Source organism: Lissotriton helveticus, chromosome 1_1 (genome assembly GCF_964261635.1).
Source record: "Lissotriton helveticus chromosome 1_1, aLisHel1.1, whole genome shotgun sequence".
Classification (NCBI taxonomy): Eukaryota; Metazoa; Chordata; class Amphibia; order Caudata; family Salamandridae; genus Lissotriton; species Lissotriton helveticus.
This window is the reverse complement of record NC_136057.1, coordinates 1,860,744,085-1,860,763,129: the sequence shown is the minus strand read 5'-3', so window position 1 is coordinate 1,860,763,129 and position 19,045 is coordinate 1,860,744,085. Positions and strand designations below refer to the sequence as shown.

The 19,045-nt window shown below is 42.7% G+C and overlaps 1 protein-coding gene across 4 annotated transcripts in view; it reads right to left on the bottom strand.

The window, feature by feature from the left end:
* The window catches only part of LOC144754038 (flavin-containing monooxygenase 5-like), a 289,281-nt gene that overhangs the window by 65,591 nt on the left and 204,645 nt on the right, over positions 1-19,045 (bottom strand). For all 4 annotated transcript variants that reach the window (XM_078641572.1, XM_078641559.1, XM_078641565.1 and 1 more), the window contains 2 exons: positions 12,206-12,405; positions 9,604-9,959 (listed from right to left, as the gene is read on the bottom strand). In XM_078641572.1, coding sequence (XP_078497698.1) covers positions 9,604-9,959; positions 12,206-12,405 — 556 coding nt within the window. The remainder of the gene's footprint in view (positions 1-9,603; positions 9,960-12,205; positions 12,406-19,045) is intronic.

The following is a 19,045-nucleotide window of genomic DNA, read 5'->3' as shown; positions in this document are numbered from 1 at the left end:
AGTTTTCTTTTATGTTTGAAACTTCAGCCGTAACTGCAATGCAATAGGTCTCGCATTGAGCACAGTTTTAGCGATTGGCGTTGTAAATGACAATGCCTTTTATTTATGAGTTGTTTTTAAAACAGATAAATGAAATTCATTCTCATTTACAATTCAAATAGCTTAAACTCTCGCAAATGTGAGACATATTGCGTTGCAAATGCCAGCGCCAGTGCTACAAAAATAAAAAATAGCGTTAGGAGAGAGCGTGTCCTGCCTGCAAAAGAACACAGGATAAAGCTATTTGAGAAAATAGCGCTCAGAGGCTGTAATTAAAGCCTACTGAGTAACAACACAAGTAACAGGTGGGTGGCGCCATGGGAGGTTACCAAATGAGAGAAGGTGGTACAAAGGAGGGACTAATAAGCCTATTGACCAATGAACAGCCACAATTTACAGTGGACAATGGCTGTTTAATAATGATGTTCTCTTTTAACTGTTTGATTTTTAATGTGATTTCAGCTACATCCAGCCAACAGATACACACATTCTGCGGGTGCATAACCTATCCGAGCTATCTCAATGGCACTGGAGCGGTGTAGCACGGTTACAACGAATTTTTTACAACGCACTACCATTACATCGCAACTCTTACCACGCAAACCATTACAACGCAATGCGCTGGGGGGCGCTCTAGGATAGGGAATGTATTTAATATACTATTCAACACCTTCCCTGCTATCCACGGGGACTGGAGTTGGAATAGTAAATTAAATAATTCACTATCCAGCGCCTAAAAGCATTATGCGTTGTAATGGACTGCGTGGTAAAAACTGCGTTGTAAAGGCATGCGTGGTAAAAGCATGCGGTGTAGTGACACCAATCCCCTGGAGCCAGTGCCCTGCATGTTACCTAAAGATCACCACAGCAGACATTCAATTTCCTGACCTATCTCAATGGGATTGGAGTGAGGAACTTGTAGGGGGCAGTTTCTCTGGGATGTGCTCAACTCACTGATGTATTTCTTGACTGATTTTTTTCAAGTTTTTTTTTACTCAACACACAGTGACCTGGGATAGGTTTGAAAGGGTTCAACGATTGTTTGCATTAACCTTCCCCAAAACGTACCCCCGGCCACTGATACTGGTAAACTCTTCTAAACCAGCACCCCCACAAGAACCCTCATCGTACCACCATCTACTTTGGTTGTCCAATTCTTGTAAGTCCACTCATCTAACCACTAAGAAAGCAGTTTAATCATTGATAGAAAAAGACTTACAAGAGTTAGGAAAACACTAGAGTAACACAAACTCAACCCACCTGGTGGCACTATGCATGAGGCTCAGGGGTATATTTACAAGCCCCTATCGCCACCAAAACGTCACTTTTAGTGACGTTGCGGTGGTGATAGGGGCTTCGCCATATTTACAAAGCTAAACACTGCCTTGTAAATAAGGCATCCTTTCACACTGTGTTTTGCGTGAAAGGGGAGGGTAATGGGTGTTGCTGTGGGCGTTCCACCGCAACATCCATTGATTTTGACACTGCCCCCTATTTACAAGGAAGGAGTAAATAGGAGGCAGTGCCAACATTAAGATTAGGTAAAACCTGGTCTTAAACAGATGAAACAAGGAGAAATGTTTAAATCTCCTCGTTTTTGCTGTTTCTATGTGATTGTTTATGTGCAGGAAGGTGTCCCTTCCTGCACATGAAAAATTAAAAAAAATGACACTTTGCAACTTCTATATGTGCTGCATTAAACAGCACACATAAAAGTCACAAAACACCAGTTAAAGATTGTTTATACGCAGGAAGGGACACCTTCCTGCCAATAAACAATCTTCCCCTCAACGCAGACACCCTTGCACTATGGTGCAGCGGTCCCTGCGTTGGCGCTAGGCTGCTAAATTTAGCACCAGCACAGGGGAAACACAGAGCTGCACTATATTGATGTAAATACGGTGCAGCCCTGCACTTCTGAAATGGCAGAGTGTGATGTTGAGCCAAGGAGGCTAACTCCGCACTCCGCCACTTCATCGTAAATATGCCCCTCAGTCATAGTTAAAGGGTGAAAGTTTGACACTGAAACATGTTGGGAAGAGCGCTCAGGTATTGAGAGGGTTGGAGGTGAACAAGTAATGTTGTACAACTCTAGCACACGCAATTCGAATGAATTTCAATACTCCATAGTCAGTCTGGTAATAGAAAATGGAAATAATATTTTTTTTTGCTTTTCTTATATTTCTTTTTATTTTTGGCCCGTTGGCCTCTTTTCTTGTCTGTATACTGGACTGACTATGGAGTACTCTAATTCATTGGAATTGCGTGTGCTAGAGTTGTACAAGTTTATTGTCCAATCCTTGTGATTTGGGTTATGGGGAGAAGGGTGCATCATTTCCTCCTCTTCAAGCACCGCACATGGACAATACATATATCTAGATATACTCAGTGAAATGAGTCCATTAGCCCCACACACCCATAACATCACCCATGTGTATGATGTATGTGCAAGTAATGTGAATGTTTTAGACTCCAGTGAGCTCTAGTGTTGTGAGAGTGTAGGGTGTCAGCAAGTGGAGGTGCTGGGAAAGTGTTGGGTGCCGGAGAGTTGTGATGCTATGTAAGAGATAGATGTGAGTGAGTGAGGGTGTTGGTAGAGTGTCTAGTACTAGAGAGGGCAGGTGTTGGGCAACTCAAGGTCTCTGTTCAGTGGGTGAATTTACAAATAGTGGTTAAAATCCTATTTTATTCTGAGAGTTTTTGTTACAAGTATGGTAGATTCAGGTGTAAGCCTTTCTTTGACATTTTCTGGTAAAACTTCATGAACTTTGCCCAGCCAGCAGAGATCGATCAGATGACTTGTGCAGACAGAACTTCTCTTTGCAGCAGGGCACATCGCCTTTGTACAGCATTAGCACAATCAGACTGCAGCTCTACAGTTGGAGCTTCCTAAGGCAGGTGGAGTTGTTGTTTCACACTTTTACCATGAGAACTCCAAATCCCACAATTTTTAGAAGAATATACAGATCTCCAGTGCTGATTTGAGCTGGTGGTATCCGGTGCTCAGCACCTGCACTTAATCATATACACCAGCGCTTAGAGACACATTTATGGTGGGCATGGGGAGTTTAAGTGATTTGCTCAGAATCACAGGATGTTGAGCCGAACCCGAGACTCTAACCTGGTTTCACCAGCTCTGCAATTGGCCGCTCAGGCCATTAAGCCATATCCTCTTCCCACTTATAGAGTTTCATGGTTAGTAGTTGGTTCTGTTTTAGGTGGCGCTAATAGGAGACAGGAGGATGGTGCAAGCTGCCTCCTGATGAGAGCCCTGGCACTTATTTGTTTTTTTTACAAATTAACCACTGCAGATCTCAGGTACATACGTTTATATCATCTCCATTTTTCCAATATGCAGTGGTGACAAAGTAATGCAGAATCACTGCTCCAAATAGTTTGGTCAGAGGTGTAGCTTCAATAAATGTATTTTGTGATAAATAGTTAGGTGCAGGTACTTTCAGTCTGGTATGGTGAGGTGTCTGTCGGATTTCTCCAGGAATTTTTGCACACGCAATCAAAAACTCACACTCTCCCTGTCTCTGTGTGGAAAGGCTTCCAAAATTTTTGTTATTTTGCAAAAAATGAGCTTTCTCTCACTTAGTACCCTACCAATCCCCATCCCACTCCCTTTCAAATACCATTAAGCCCCTTTTATGAGCCCTTCCTGTCATATAATGTATTAAAACTTTGTATATATATATGCCAAGGAGATTACTGGGAAATCTGAAGCTCACCCCCCTCATCCTCCCAATCTTACTGCCAAGCTTCGCCCCTGAGATTGGTGAACAGAGACCAACTAGCATGCTGCAGCTCGTGCATGTAAGAGCGGTGGGGCCAGGTTGGGGAGGAGAGATTTCGACAGACGATGACAAAGGATAATTAAATAAATAGTTAATTTTTCCTCGTCGTCTGTCGAAATTCCCCCTCCCCACCCGACCCCACTGGCCCACCACTCTTTCCTGCACGGGCCGCGGCTGCCAACAAGATGCTCCACACATTAACATCAAGGCAGAATACATCAAACAGAACACCTTACACACAAACATCTATTGAGCACACAACTCTGGATAATACTAACAGCAGCTACTTCTACTGAAATATCCGAATCAGAAACACAAGAAAATCTGAGAAAAAAATCTCACACACACGCCCATCTCACATCCACTAAATCATTGATTACAAGTGGGCCAGAAAATTCCAACCCTTGTGCAAACAATTATAAGTTGTCAGAACTTTACCGCACCTTCTAATTAAAGGATGCAATCAAGTCCGCACTCCATCGATTTTCCCCAGGAACATATTGGCATGTCAAACCCTCTGACATATACTGGTGGAAAAATCCTGGTAAATGCTGGCATATGGAGATTATGATGCGGAAACCACCAAATGTGCAAGTTATGCCTCATTTTGAAGGATTCAGCTATAATCTATAAGCATGTAAGCTTATATAGCACTGCTATCACCGAGGTATCTTGGCGCTATGCTATAACATATTAAAGCGCATAGAGAACGCTGAGACTTAGAAAAGCTTCCAACTGCTTTTTAAATTTGTTAGGGTCGGATTGCTTGCGAATGTGCAGGGGGAGAGTTTTCCTTAATTTGGCCCGACACACATCACTGCAGTTTTAGTTTTAGGAATATGTGCCAATTATTATTGGCTAAATCTTAAATTGTGGGTTGGAGAATACCATTGAAATTTAGGAGCCAAAAAATGTGATTTGGCCATAAAAGGCTAAATTTATTGCATCCAATAAACATCGAACAGGGGGACATATTAGCAAGGGCGTGTGAAAAATATCGCAATTGGCGCTTAGCGCATTTTTTTTATCGCCGTCTATTGCTGGATCCTATCACGGAAATAGCGCGTTATTACCAACGTTTATCTCCCATGCGATAAAAGATCCAGCGATAGCGACAAAATCCACCAAAAACACAATTAAAGCAGCGATAAAACTTTTATCGCAAGCGTAAAGCTTGCTCATAGACAGGGGAGGATTCAGCCTTAGAATCCACCTCCCATTGAGGATAATGGCTAAGTCAGATTTTGGCAGGTGTAAAAATTCCTGCTATAACCCCGGTTAGCGCGACTTTTCTCATCGCTAACCGGGGCCGGGGGCTCATTGCTAATAGGCGTTAGGTCTGTTAGCAGCTGTTTCCGCGGTCTTTTGGCCGGGAACGCCTACTTTGCATGTCAATAGCGATATATAGCGCTGACATGTAAAGGGGCCCCCAAAACGGCTGTCAGCGACAGCTTGCTGATAGGGCGATTAAAATATTGCTGCTTTAGCGGCAAAAAGTGCAGCCAAAGCGGCGAAGACGCCCTTGCTAATATGCCCCATAGTGTCAGATTTTATGGATGCAATAACTATGTCCAACCCCTATTGGCTATTCCCATACAATGCCTCAGACTGTACTTCCAGAAAACTAACTGTGTCTAAAGCCGTGTAAACATGCCATAGCCAACAACACTGGGTTCATACTATTTCTTACAGCCACACAGTGGGCAGATAACCAACTGAAGATAGCTCGAAAAAACTAGGCCTGGGCAGAATTTAAATTACACCAGAGTAACCGAAGTAATTTCTGTTATTCCGCGTTACTCTTTGAATTACCGAAAATAACACAATTACGTCCACTTATATAACTAAATTAATTTGCTGGAAACAAATCCTACCTACCACAAGAGCACATTTAGTGCGCTGAGTGACTTTTTACGCTTCGGTAAATGTTTTGTTGCATTTAGCGCAATGTTTTTAGAGCAAGATGCATCCTCATGTCTGCATTTTGCACTTAGAAACTATTCCCAAATGCTGTGTGTAACCTGGGAAAAAATCCTACCCCAAGTGCACATTTAGGGGGGGCGATCAGCTGCTGGCACTCGCTATTTATATTCTGTTGCATTTAGTGCTATTTCTTAGCACAAAATACATCCTAGCATCCATTTTGGACGCGAGGTAGAATTTTTCAACTAGCAAAATTGTGCTAAATGCACAGTGACACTTCCTGTATAATTCTCCATAATCTCACTGAATTACTGGGTAATTCAACATGATTACGCTATACTGAATTATGCAAATTACGTCCACCACAAAAAAATCGATATTATCATCTAGAGGTGACCTAAAACACAAGGCCCAACTACATCATCAGAGAACAGCTTCGGCTCCAGTCTGTGGTGGGGCTTCAGAAACACACAGAAGGCAAGCTAGACGATCAACAGCACCCCGAGGCCATACTAATGGCACACTGTCCATAATGTGAATTCTACTAACATAGCATAACCTTACACAGTGCCGGCTTCAGTATGGCAATCTTTTTTTAGCACCTCCCATGGTTCCCTTCTCTACTGGTTCCCTCACTACCTCCATCCAACATTGCCCCTCATCTCCCTATAACCCCTCTCTTACATGTATTTAATTTGTTTTATAGTACTAGCCTAACCAGTGCAGGGTGTCAGAGCACTTAACATCACACATACATTATACAGAAACAATGAATCACCTGTGTGTAAATCAGCCTATAGGAAGTATTACCTATAACAATGAAGATTGCAAGGTGTAAAAATCACGTTTCCATACTAACAGGCAGTATATTTTAAGGAGTTTTTAGCCTGGGAAACACAAACTCATGATTTAAAATGTACCCTAGTGGTTGGCTTTATTAATAAGAATGTATTTCTAGGCAAACTAACACTTTTTAGCAACATTAGGATAATGAAAGCCTGAGAAAAAACATGACAAAGTGCTAATCTATACCATGCAGTTTCCATGCAGCTCTTTGATGAAAGTTCATAGATCACTTTGCTATATAAAGATTATAACTTATGACCTGCAAGTAACAAAATCATCTTTGTGACAAAAGCAGTAATTAATTGAGCTAGCCACATAAAATACAGTCCTGTGATCTGAATGGTACAAGTTCTTTGCACCAGGCATAGTAACCCTCTGCACTTCTTTATAATGAGTCAAAACTGCCATTAGGCAAAACTCTGATCCCTATCCAGCAAGAACAATATTCATAAGAGTTATCTTGACATTTTTATTGTTGCCTGAACACTGCTGGACACACAAGGAACTCTGTTGTAGGTGTTTTTAAACCAACACGTTATTTTTAAATGCAGCACCCCCAAGCTCTGCACCAAGTGCAGCTGCATGAGATGCACCACCCTAAAGCTGGCCCTAACCTTACAGGTGCAGTTTACAGTGCTTTAACATTTATCCTGAACATACCCAAACTATTCCTGATTCCAGTCATAAACTGTATTCGACAATTTAGTCATAAAAGCATACATAAAACATTTTTCAATATGAAAAAACGAATAAAAACAATGCAATAAATATTTAAATATTTAAAAATAGATTAAACTACTATAGACTATTGCCGAATATCAATCTTGACGATTTCATAAAATTCTAAAATCAAAAGGAAATCAATCATTTTTATACAGAACAGGGAATATTGCACATAGCTCAAGTAAAAAAACAAAAAACGTACCACGTATTTACACATAGTTAATGCTGGTGTGTACCTAATAATCAGAACCCTTCCACCATTGATCGCATACGGATGACCCAAGCCCATTTAAAAAATTTAGCCATAGCAATTGCAATTGGAGGGCTAGGGTCAGTACATAGGATTCTTAGGGCCTCTGCATGCCTACGTGTGCCAAACAATTTGCAAATTGGCTTAACCCACTTGGCTCTAGGGGCAGTATACAAGGGACAGAAAAAGAGGAGATGACTTATTGTCTCTCGTTCCTCCCCACACTTAGGACATTTATCCATGCCATTTTCGCCTGCCCATTTAGCTGTAAAAGACCTTACTGGAAGGGAGCCTACTCTAAGTTGGAAATAGAGTTTTCTATCCTGCTGTTTCTCTATGGCATCCCAATATATTTCCAGTTTCGGTTGGGCCTTAAACTCCAGAAAACGACCTGTTAAGTGTGAGGAAAGACCATTTGTACAGACATCTGCATTTACCATCTTCCAATAATTTTCTTTCAAGTTTTTCTTGGAAGGGAATGCAGCATTTCCTGGGTCTTCCCATAGTTCCCTCAGTCCCATCTTAAATAGTAGTGACCGAATGGACTTCAGCCAGTGTATTTTTTGGCAACCATCCTTACTCATTATCTCCCTTGCTCCCTGGGCATAGTGCTGAAGCTCATCTGTAGTCCACAGGCGGCTCCAATATAACAAGGGCCGCAAAGATACAAGGTCTTGAACCGCCTTTTTTCCCAGATCCCACATGAGAGGTGTTAGAGGAGTACTTATAGGGCCGCTAGTTACCTTTCGTAGAAATTCGTTTTCTGCTAGCGTCAGATTTCTTAAGTTCTGAAATCCCCAAGGTTCGGCACCATATAGTGTCGAACTCAACACCTTCATTCCGTAGACGTCCAGTAGTGGGCTAATGGGCTTTGTTAAAGACGAGCTAAACCTTTTTAGAAGAATGCCAGCCTGCTGGCGATGTTTTAACACTGCAATGTCTAATTGGCTGGTCCACCCCATATCTCTCTGGAGTGGGACCCCAGATAGGTGAAGGCGTCAACCCGCTCCAACGGGGCTCCGTTCATATATATCATCCCTCTAAAAGGTTTAGCTATCCCACTCGATGTACGGCCGTTAAGAACCATAAACTTTGTTTTCGCCGTATTTATTTCAAGACCGCTCTCCAGACAAAAATCTTCAAAGCACCTTAGGGCACGCTGGAGCCCAGTTGGCATTTTTGACATTATCAATGTATCGTCCTCGAGCATGAGGATCAGGACCAGCTCACCACACATCGCCGGAGCATCAGTCGGGGTCAGGGAAAGGAACTCCGCCACCCCGTTCACGAAGAGCGAGAACAAGGTAGGCGCCATGACGCAACCTTGCCTCACTCCCCGCTCAACCGGGAAGGTTTCTGTAACCTCACCCTGTCGTCCCCACAGAACCCGGGCAAACGTATCCTCGTGCAAGCGGACGATTAGGCTCAACAGCTCAGGTGCCATCCCTAGCCCTGCAAGGACTTTCCACAAGATGTTGCGTGGAACAAGGTCAAATGCCGCCCTTAGGTCTACAAAGACGGCAGACGGCCTTTTTCCAGTACCACCGCCTATTCCTGATTCACTAACATAATGTAAATTAACTTAATACACTATGGCGAAAATATATCTTCAGTTCCACGTTTTAAAATAGAGAATGGATTTTTTTCCTTTTACCAACCTGCACTTTTCCAGCTGCCTTCTTTTTTGAAGAAGGCCTGAAGACTGCTATTCTAAGCCTTACTTGACAATAATCTTTGGAAGAGGGAACTTTTGCTTTGAGGCCGCCTCTCTATTTGCACAGATTCTTATAAAAGGAGAGTTTTGACAGGGAATGAAAGAGTGTTTTTTACTAATGCTGATTACTAATGTTTTCAAGTACAATGATCAATCTTTTAACCAAATCCCTAATGAAAGGTTGGGAAGCAATGTTGGAGGGTTTCTTAAAACAGCAAGCTCTATGTTGTATGGTTATTGAAGTCTCATAGAGTCGATGATAAAGAATTCCAAACAGCCTGTCATTGTATGGTCCTAATTTCACTTACCTTTAAATACTCTGACGGCCCAACGAGCCTGGAGCTCAGAAATGGGCATGATGGCACCAAGAGGTTGGATCAGCCCTATAAGGGCCACCGTAGGCTTCTTCAAGTGTGGTGGAAAGACTTTTTTGTATAAAGAGATCTTGTTGTTGTGGACTTTCAGAACAGAGTCCTCAAAGAAGGGGAAGGAGAAGCTGTATCCTGTCGCGAAGATGACCACATCAATATCATCTTCCACTGTTCCATCCTCAAAGATAGCAGAGGTTTCGGTAAATCTCTTCACATTGCCTTTCACGAGAACCTTGCCTGAGATGATGCGATTGGGTAAATCGTCATTGACCGTAGGATGCTGGCTAAAATACCTAAAAGGTTTGAAATAAGAAGTTTAGGAAAGACAGAAAAACAATTACAGATGGTGAAATTGGAAAAGAAAAAATCTTATAATGTGTTGCACCCATTAATGGTGGAAATGTCGCCCCCTACAAACAATGTTGCATACTTTCCTAGAGAAGGCTTGGAGGAAGAGGTGGGTGATTAAAAACCAGGGTAGCATAGAATTAAATTGCTAAGAAAGGTAAATATGTACTCTAGACAGCACCCCAGAGATAGATAATGGAAGAACCTTTATTTCTAACCCAATGACCTTTGTGTGTCATGTTTGCTTCTGGGAAACCTCTCTGGGGTTAAGTTACATATAGCGCCAAGAAACGATCTGGAGAGCAGGTAGGGAGAGCCCACAGGTTTCCTGGTGTCTCAATTATTATGTCCTTTAGACAGAGTCTAGCTCTAACATGGAAAACCCTACGGTGGCCACTTTTGCCATAAGTGGCAAGCATGCCTCTTCCTGATTTATAGAGATTCTATCTCCTGGTTTTTCATTGACTTGTGAAGTTATGTCTGCCAAATTAGTTAAAGGCAGGCAAGTGCAAATCTCTTGTTTTTTTCCTCAGACCTAATTGTGCTTGCGTGTCTCTGGTAAGCCAGGCATGTATGTGAGGTCATATTTTAAGAATTTAATTTCCCCCTACCTGAGTTAAAAAGGATAGGGTAAAGTTTCGAAACAGTGGTCTGTTCTGGTGCCACAAGCCACAACGTCTCTCTCCCAATCTCTCTACACTGCAAAAGGCACCTGCAGGTAGGGCAATAAAGAAGCCATTTCCGAAAGAGGTGCAGTGATAGGTTCAGTAGTATAGCACCTCCCAGACACTTGACCGTACTAGTATTGGACAAGCTGCATTCATGTAGAGCTCTGTTCTATATTGGTAAAATCCCTGCATTTCCCAAAACTGAGATTACATGCAGAGTTATCATGGGACATATGGGTGGGTACAGGAAGATACTACAGAGGAAAACACTTAGGGCCTGATTATGAGTTTGGCGGTGTGAGAGCAAGGAGGCCCACCACTGTCCTGCTCCCCCACAACTTGACCACCCGCCAGATTACAAGTTCTCTCAGAGTCTGAAGGGTGGTCCTTTGATGTTCCCACAGTGGTGCCTTTGAAAGTGGCATTGCAATGGGAATGCCAATGCCCTTTCTTGTACCTCATGGACTGTAAACACCATACCAAGCCGAAAAGGGTGTGCATGCTCACAAGGGCCTAGAGGCAATAGGGGGCCTTGTAGGGTCACATTTCTTTCGTCTCTGCCAGAATTTCATGGTGTGAACACCTCCATGAAATACTGGTGGGGGGGGGAACTCAATACATGCTTGGTGGTGCTGTAGGGGCAACACCAGCATTTTGCGTGCCTCTGACCACCGCACCAATACCTGGGAACGCAGTTCCCTGGTGGTTGCACCGGTCCCATGGAGGTCCAACTGGTGTAGTTGTAATGCGGCGGTGGGACCACTGTTGCGGCAGTCCTCGACCACCACCGCACCTCCACCATGGGTTCAGCTGTCTGAAGGACCACCAAACTCATAATAAGTCCCTTAGTTGGTAAAACAACTATTTGTTCTGACTAGTGAGAATTTGAATTAAGCAAGAGACCCCTTATTTAGTGTTAAAGGTGATTTCACCAGTGGTTGGTTATTTCAGTATGGAGGGTGGAGATTGAAGTACTCAGTGTTTTGGTAGACAGCCCTCTAGACAAGAAATATAACATACCTTAACCAAGACTTCGGTTTGTGGGTTTTGTAGTGAGGACTGCAGCCTAGGTTGCTGAGCTCTGGTGCTTAATTAGTAAAAAGATTAAGTTCAGGGGCCCAAGGCACTTCATAGGAGCACCACAACAGTCCTGCCACTGCTGCTGAATGCCAGTAGCAGCATTACCTATGTGCTAGATTTATCAGTTTAAAATAAAGACTGCAGTGACAAATTCAGCGAAGAATAGACACACACCGCCACCATGTGGTTTAATTCCATGTTAGGTTCCAGTGTTCAGAAGGAAGTGCCGGTGATGAGCACCACAAAAAAACAACACAAATTAAGCACTGCTGAGCTCATAACCCAATAGTAAATGTGCCCTGTTGTCTGCAATGGGTATTAATGTTGTGTTTAGATTGACATGCGAGGTGCATAGAACATGTCCTGCTCTTAGTATAAATAACTACACTGTCTACACGAAAGTCTCTGATCCAAACACAAAGAGGAACTTGGGGGTCAAATACCTGTGTCGTGGCAGCAGGCCATAGTTGGAGTGGTTGAATCTTTTATTGAGATCTGCTTCTGCCAGGTAGTTGGGTATCGATCGAGGAAGTAGACCAAATAACTTATTTTGGAAGCGTCTTGACAATACAATATCCACTGGATAACCATTTTTTGAAATGCGGTTGATAACCCAGGATCCTCGCCGCGTGCTTAGAAACACCTAAGAGGTACAAAGGATGCAGTCACTTTTCTCAATAAACTTTCTCATCCTTTATGCAACTTTGGATCAATGTGCTCTACAACAACTCTTCAATCCCTGCTGGTGTCTCATGGGCTTCTTCCTTTTGGCAGGACAGGCAGCTTACAAGACCTTATCTATGTTCACTAATGTTCTCATTCTAAGTTAAGTGGCAACACTGCATTTGAAATTCTGCACCCAGAATTAGCAAACCACAAGGATTGAGATTTCTGTGACACTGAATTACTGCAGTATTATGAATATTCCCCTATTGAATGAGCGCCATTGTGTAAACTTATTTCTGTAGGTTGTTACTCAACTCCACAGGTTTTCAGAAATATAGATTATTCAGTTTTTACCTGAAGAATATATTCTTCAAAAACCCCTATGATGGTAATACGGCATCCAGAATTACAGCATGTTTTAACATCACATTTTGCCCCATAAATCATGTTCCCTTGACACATTGAAAGTGCGAAGAAGCTTTAAATTATGGCAGGTGGAGTAAATACATGGACACTAAATCCCCGGAGTTTGACTTTATCCACCATAAAGTTTGGACATTTCACATTTGCTGGAGTTACAAATGTCCGAAAAAGACTTATCTCAAACTCTCCTTTATCTGTGCATCTTCAAAAACACCCTGTGGTTGCTTCCAAAGTGAGTAACCTTTATTAGCCTTTAGATTCAAGACTCCACACTAAAAGGTTGCTTTGAAATCAAGATTCTCGACATTGACAGAGGTGGAAGAACAAATATTGTCTGGATCAGCTAAAGATATTTGGACTGATGAAGACCCCACTTTTTAGTTATTTCTTGCTCTCGAAACGTGTCAGCTCATAGTTTGGCACACTTCTGGATTTGTCAAATGCTATCAGTACAAATGTATTAAATGAATCATTGATTATCATTCAGTTACATAGCTGGCCATTCAAAGACTAAGGGCCAGATGTATCAAAGGGTTTTGCCCATTCTGTGTCTATGGGGAAATGTGTTGATACATATGGCCCTAAGGCTCGACAACAGTGTTATATTTGCGCCATATCCATTCGCGATTAAATGAAAATTACCCTCTCAAATCTTGTTTCATGAATATATCACAAATCATTTAGGAGAAATAGTGTTACTAAATTATTGTAATTTAATATCTACATGCGTTTAAATATTTTAAGGAGTAGGTGTGGCTTCACAGGTCAACATGGGGAAGACGCTGTAATACGATTTCAGCCCAAAAGAGGAAGAAAAAACATAACAGTTAAAAAATATAACATTTCTTACACATCAGCTCTTAGGTTTTTCGGTTTTATGCCAGTAAGTATGGCATCATATATTATTTTCTTTTGCATTCTGGCACTTGTAGTTGTAGTCCTGAATTTACACTGGGATAAACGGACCTACAAGTACCTGAATGCAAAGGAAAACGTGGGTTGGATGTAGTCAAATAGTGACGCTTGAGAGCATCTTGCTGGCTGTAAGGCAAAAATCAGCACAAAAATCTCTTCACAAGTCAAAAGAGTTGTGAAAAGTGCCAATTAAGTACCAATGCATTACAGAATAACTTGAAATAAAGTGGCTGGTTGGCACACATGCTAGTGGGAACATTACTGTGAGCCAAAAAATACATCAGGAAATGAAGTGCCTTTTACAGCCAGCTAAGAAAGCACAATTTGAAATAGACCTAGTGAAATTCAAAAGTCTGTGTTGTTTCTTCAGGCTGACTTGTGGCCAGGATGTTTTAGGGGTAATTAAGGCTCTGAAGCCAAGCACCATCTGACATCTGACATCCTAAGCAATCTTCTGTTGAGCCCATCTAAATAGCGCTGCCCCCACCCTCCCACCCCCTTCCTGGATGTGCCGCCATCCACCTGGGGTCAAAAGGAGGTGGGCGAGAAGTCTTCCACTACCTTACTAAGCCGGGTGGCAGCTCACAAAATACTGACCCCGGGCAGTGAGGAAAAACTAAGGGGCTGTCCCCTTTAGTGTCCCTATGCGGGTGACGTGGCCATCCACCGCCACTGCTTTGGCTGCTGCTCTCTCCACAGTTCAGATCAACTCTCACGCTATGAGTATCCCTAGGTATTTCCATTCGGGTCCCAATACTATAAATCTGCACCACTACGAAATGACAGAGATGGTCTCTGTCCCACGGATGGGATGGGTGGCCACCATCCCAAGGATCCACAAGACCATAGCTGGAGGAAGTTCCTTCTCCTACCTCGCTGCGAAGACCTGGAACTCCCTGCCTCTGCACCTCAGGCAATCACCATCACTGCATCAATTCATGAAGGACCTCAAGACCTGGCTCTTTGGCTGAACCGCAGATCCCCCACCCCCTTCCACCCCGCGCCTTGAGACTCTAACAGGTGAGGAGTCACACTTTTCAAGAACCTTGATTGATTGATTGATTGATCATCTGTCATGCATGTAAATAACTTATCAGTTACAAACTGAGCCTCTCGCGTCTCCCTTACAGCTAGAGATTGTGAATATAAATGGTTGAAGATATTTTTTCTCTTCACAACGCCCCTAGGGATTCCTATAGGAGTGATTGTCTTATCCAATTGGTTGGACTTACTTATCGGACCCTTGAGGTCTTTGTTTGTTTAATACTTATGTATTTGATAAACCCTGATTTAATTCTGTTTTAGTTTTTCAGTTCATAATGGGCTTTGTTCATATCTTCCTGAGATCGGCATGTTTGTTGCGCTCAGTGTGTCTCAAATACTAATCATCCTTGTTTAGTCCAATTCTTAATTGTGTATTTAGCATGTATTTTAATATTGGTGATTTTCTGTAAATATGTATATGTATACTGTTAGGGTTATCTACTGTAAACAAATATTATTGAATGAACAAAATGATTGCTAAACACTGAAAGAACATGCTCTCAGCTGACCTGCTCAGCTGATTTAAGTGATAAATGGCCGGCCCGGCAGGAACACGGATATTGACTGGAAAAACATTTGTTTAATCAAAGATGCGTCATACTTGGCACGGCTGCTCCAGAGCAATCCGAAGAATCATACACAGGCCAGAGGGCCCAGGGCTGAGGAACCACACTGGGACGCATCCATGCTACGTAATAGACTGAGAAGAGCAGCCACCTTGAATGTAAGTGAAGGATAGCTTCCTGCAACATTTGAAGTAACTGGGTCTGTCTGAACCCTGCAGGTGAGAAAATGTGGTCTAAGCGTATCCTCTGGTCCCACCAAAGGGAGGAATTGCGCAGCAAGAGATGATAGGTGCAACACACACACTGCTAGGAGTTGGCAACTAAGTTCAAGAAGCACCGCCATGGAATCCTGAAAATTGAATCAAGCAGCCAACGTCAGACCCCGTGTTAGCTGCGGAAGAACTGCTTGTGACAAGGATCTCCCAACTGAGGACTAGGATTGAGATGGGAGTGGAGATGAGGGAGGCATACAGCCACACATGTGCTTGCACATTCGAGTGGTCTGCTCGCACTCGGGGCTTTCATGCACTATCCTGAATTTTGCCAATTAATTTTCTAGAAAATGCTCAAAGACAGAGGCCCCCTCAACACAACAAACCAGAATGCAAAAAATAGTCCGAACCCTCCCAGTGTACAGAAAAACAGAAGGGCTACTCGTAAAGGAAATAAAAGGTGAAGTAGCTCATAAAGCAGAATACAATTCTGCAAGCCATTTCGGAGGCAAGGGGGGAAATGAAGAAGTATACTTTTCCATGTACCTCCTCTGTCACTACCTTCGCAATGTAGTAGATCTAGTTACCAATGTTGAGGGCTGCCTCTCAGCGACAGAAAACATGCTTTAAGCTTACCAGATACAGTTTCTCAGCTAACTTTGACAGAAAAGCAGTTGAAGACATGGTTGAGGAGGCAGAATGAAGTTTCCATGAAAACAATCTCAAGAATGTAGGGACACCAGAAGGAGGAGACAGAATGAGTCTGAAACAATCAGAACCAAGGTGCTGTCTGAAGAATTTCCAACCTTCTTTTTGATTGCGAGGGCCCACCCGTTGCTCTCGTCAAGGGCCCTGTGGGTGCTCTAGCCTGTCCTATCATTGCATGACTCAAGTATACCGATTGCAATGCAATACTCTGTATAGTTTGTGGAGCAGGAGAGGGGCTTTTTAACTCTGCCACAGTGATGCTTTTCCTCAATTATACACATTTGATTCAACATCAAGCAGTCAAGCAGAATCGGTGTGCTGTATAGTTGTAATACATACCAATTCACAGTGCGAAGCTCAAGTTAACTTTGGAGAGAGGTCATACTCCTCTGAAACCCCAGAGACTGCCTATAACTGGGTTGAGGAGAGGAAGGTTCCCCTGGTTTAGCAAAGACCACTCCCTATTGAGGGACACATGCCCCAACAGCTCCCCACCCCCTATGGTGTGAACAAAAATCAAAGACGTCATGCCACAAAGGTTTTGCAAACCAGTACTGACGATGAGCAGAGTGGTCTCAGAGAGCCTAACGAGGAGCAGACGCTGTCAGATCATTCGCGTACTACCAATACTGAGACCACCACAGAGAATGTGACTTGCCAATTAGGATGCTAATCTGTCACGGTTGATTATCACAGATTGTTTGGGGAGTGAGAAAGGTATGTCTATCCCCTGGTTAAAATATGTGAAAGGGGCTTTGGAAAGCATCGGATTTGGAAATCTGTTTTCAAATCCACAGAGTATTATAAAACAAGATCAAGTAAGAGTAATGGAGAAGCTCTCCAAACTTACCACCGGTTACGAGAAATGAGGGAAAGGAGTAAGCATACTGTACAGGCCTATATGACAGTGAAACCCTCTAGTGGGATGGAGCCCTATCTCTCCCTCGTATACAACCCCCACGATAGGTTTTTATTAACGCGTTTTAGACTCAACTTGCTGCATCATCTTTTATCTGAACCTGCGGGATTCATTAATACAGTTGAGTCAAAGGGTCCCTGTGGCTGCGATCATCGATCTCCACAGGATACCCTTCACTTTCTATTACTATGCCCATTTTATCAAGCACCTAGACGCTGTTTTTTAATACATCTTTTTAAAAAAGCTAATTTAAGATCAGCAAGAGATGCCCTTGTTTTTTTAAAAGAGTTAAGAGAACCCCTGACATTATTCTGTGTGATAAACTTCTTGAGGATTGCAGAAAGATTAAGGTCCACTAAATGAATTTGGTTTTTGATATTGTTAATGGAGAAAATGCGGAGGTGGACGAATATAGTATATTCAATTAATTTATTCCTGCTTCCTTTTTAATGAAATGTTTTTACAGTATGAACTATGTACTTTTATGGTGTTGTTGAAATACCGAATAAAGAATTTTGATTTGATTTGACTTGTCTCTGTTACCCTAGTCCTTTTGCCTCTGCCGGTGAACCTATACAGGCTCAGCCCATATCCATGCAACTTAATCTAATTGCTGATCTGGACTTTGATGGTGAGAGGGGCAGGACCCAAGGGGGAAAACACCAGGTGGATACGATGTAGTGCTCTTTTCCCCTTCCTTTCATAATATGAGGCATTTGTGTCTAGGAGGGGGGTCAAATTCATACATCTCCAGGGTTTCCAGTTTTGAAGTAAGCTAATGTTTTGAGGGTGCTAGATACCTCAGGGGAGTTATTATACAGTGGTGAGAAATGTAGGGAAGGGTTCTGTTTGGAATTGGAAATTCATGTTGCTGTCTGGCAGTGTAGTCATAGTGCTAGCCATGATGTACATGGGGCTCCAAATAAAGTAAGATGGCTTAGCAAAGACATGCTTCCCCAGGTATACAATCCTGCAATAAAGTGCACATGACCTGATGCCTCCTATCACTAATATCGTCCAATGTCTCCGGTGCATCACACCATTGAAAACCCATCGTACTGTATTCTATTCTGCAATGTTAATGGCCTTAAGAGAAGGATCAAGCATAGGGCAGTCCAGCAGTGTTGCCAGGAGACACTCACCAAATGTTCTCTTGCTGCAAGAAACACACTGAATGGGCATCATTTGTATCTTCCCTGAGATATATATATGCAAGAGGGTGTACCACTTTAGGTTCACTAAAATGTTCAGAAGAGTGACAATCCTACTGCACAAATCCTTGCATCTGGTGGTGTCTCAGGTGCATACTGATCGTCTAGAATGTTATGTCTTGGCGAGGGACACCTAGAGGGTCACTCCTGTTTCACACTGAGTCCTTCAGCCCTCTTCCTCTTTCGTAACCCTACAGGTTATATGTGACCCAATGACAAACACATCCCAGGAGTCCACAGTTATAGAAGATGACTTTAATACATTTATGGAGTAAAATATTGATTTTTGCCACTCGCACCACACCACAACACTCTAGAACACCACACTATATGTTGGACTGAATGATGCATGGTGCATATGACATCCAAGCAAGAGATCCTTTACTTTTAACTCGGCTGCCAACTAGTTGTTCTCCTGAATTTGCTACCGCTTTGTCCTGGCCACCAACCTGTTATGGGTTACAAGCTTGTGTATCCTAACTTAGGACATCTCCAACCACTGCCCAGTAGAAATGTCCATCAGTCGCACATGTTGACGTTTGCATGGGATCTGGTGCTTGAATGCATAGTAGTTGATGGATGAGAAACTTTCTGATTTCCTACTGGAAGAGACAGGCTA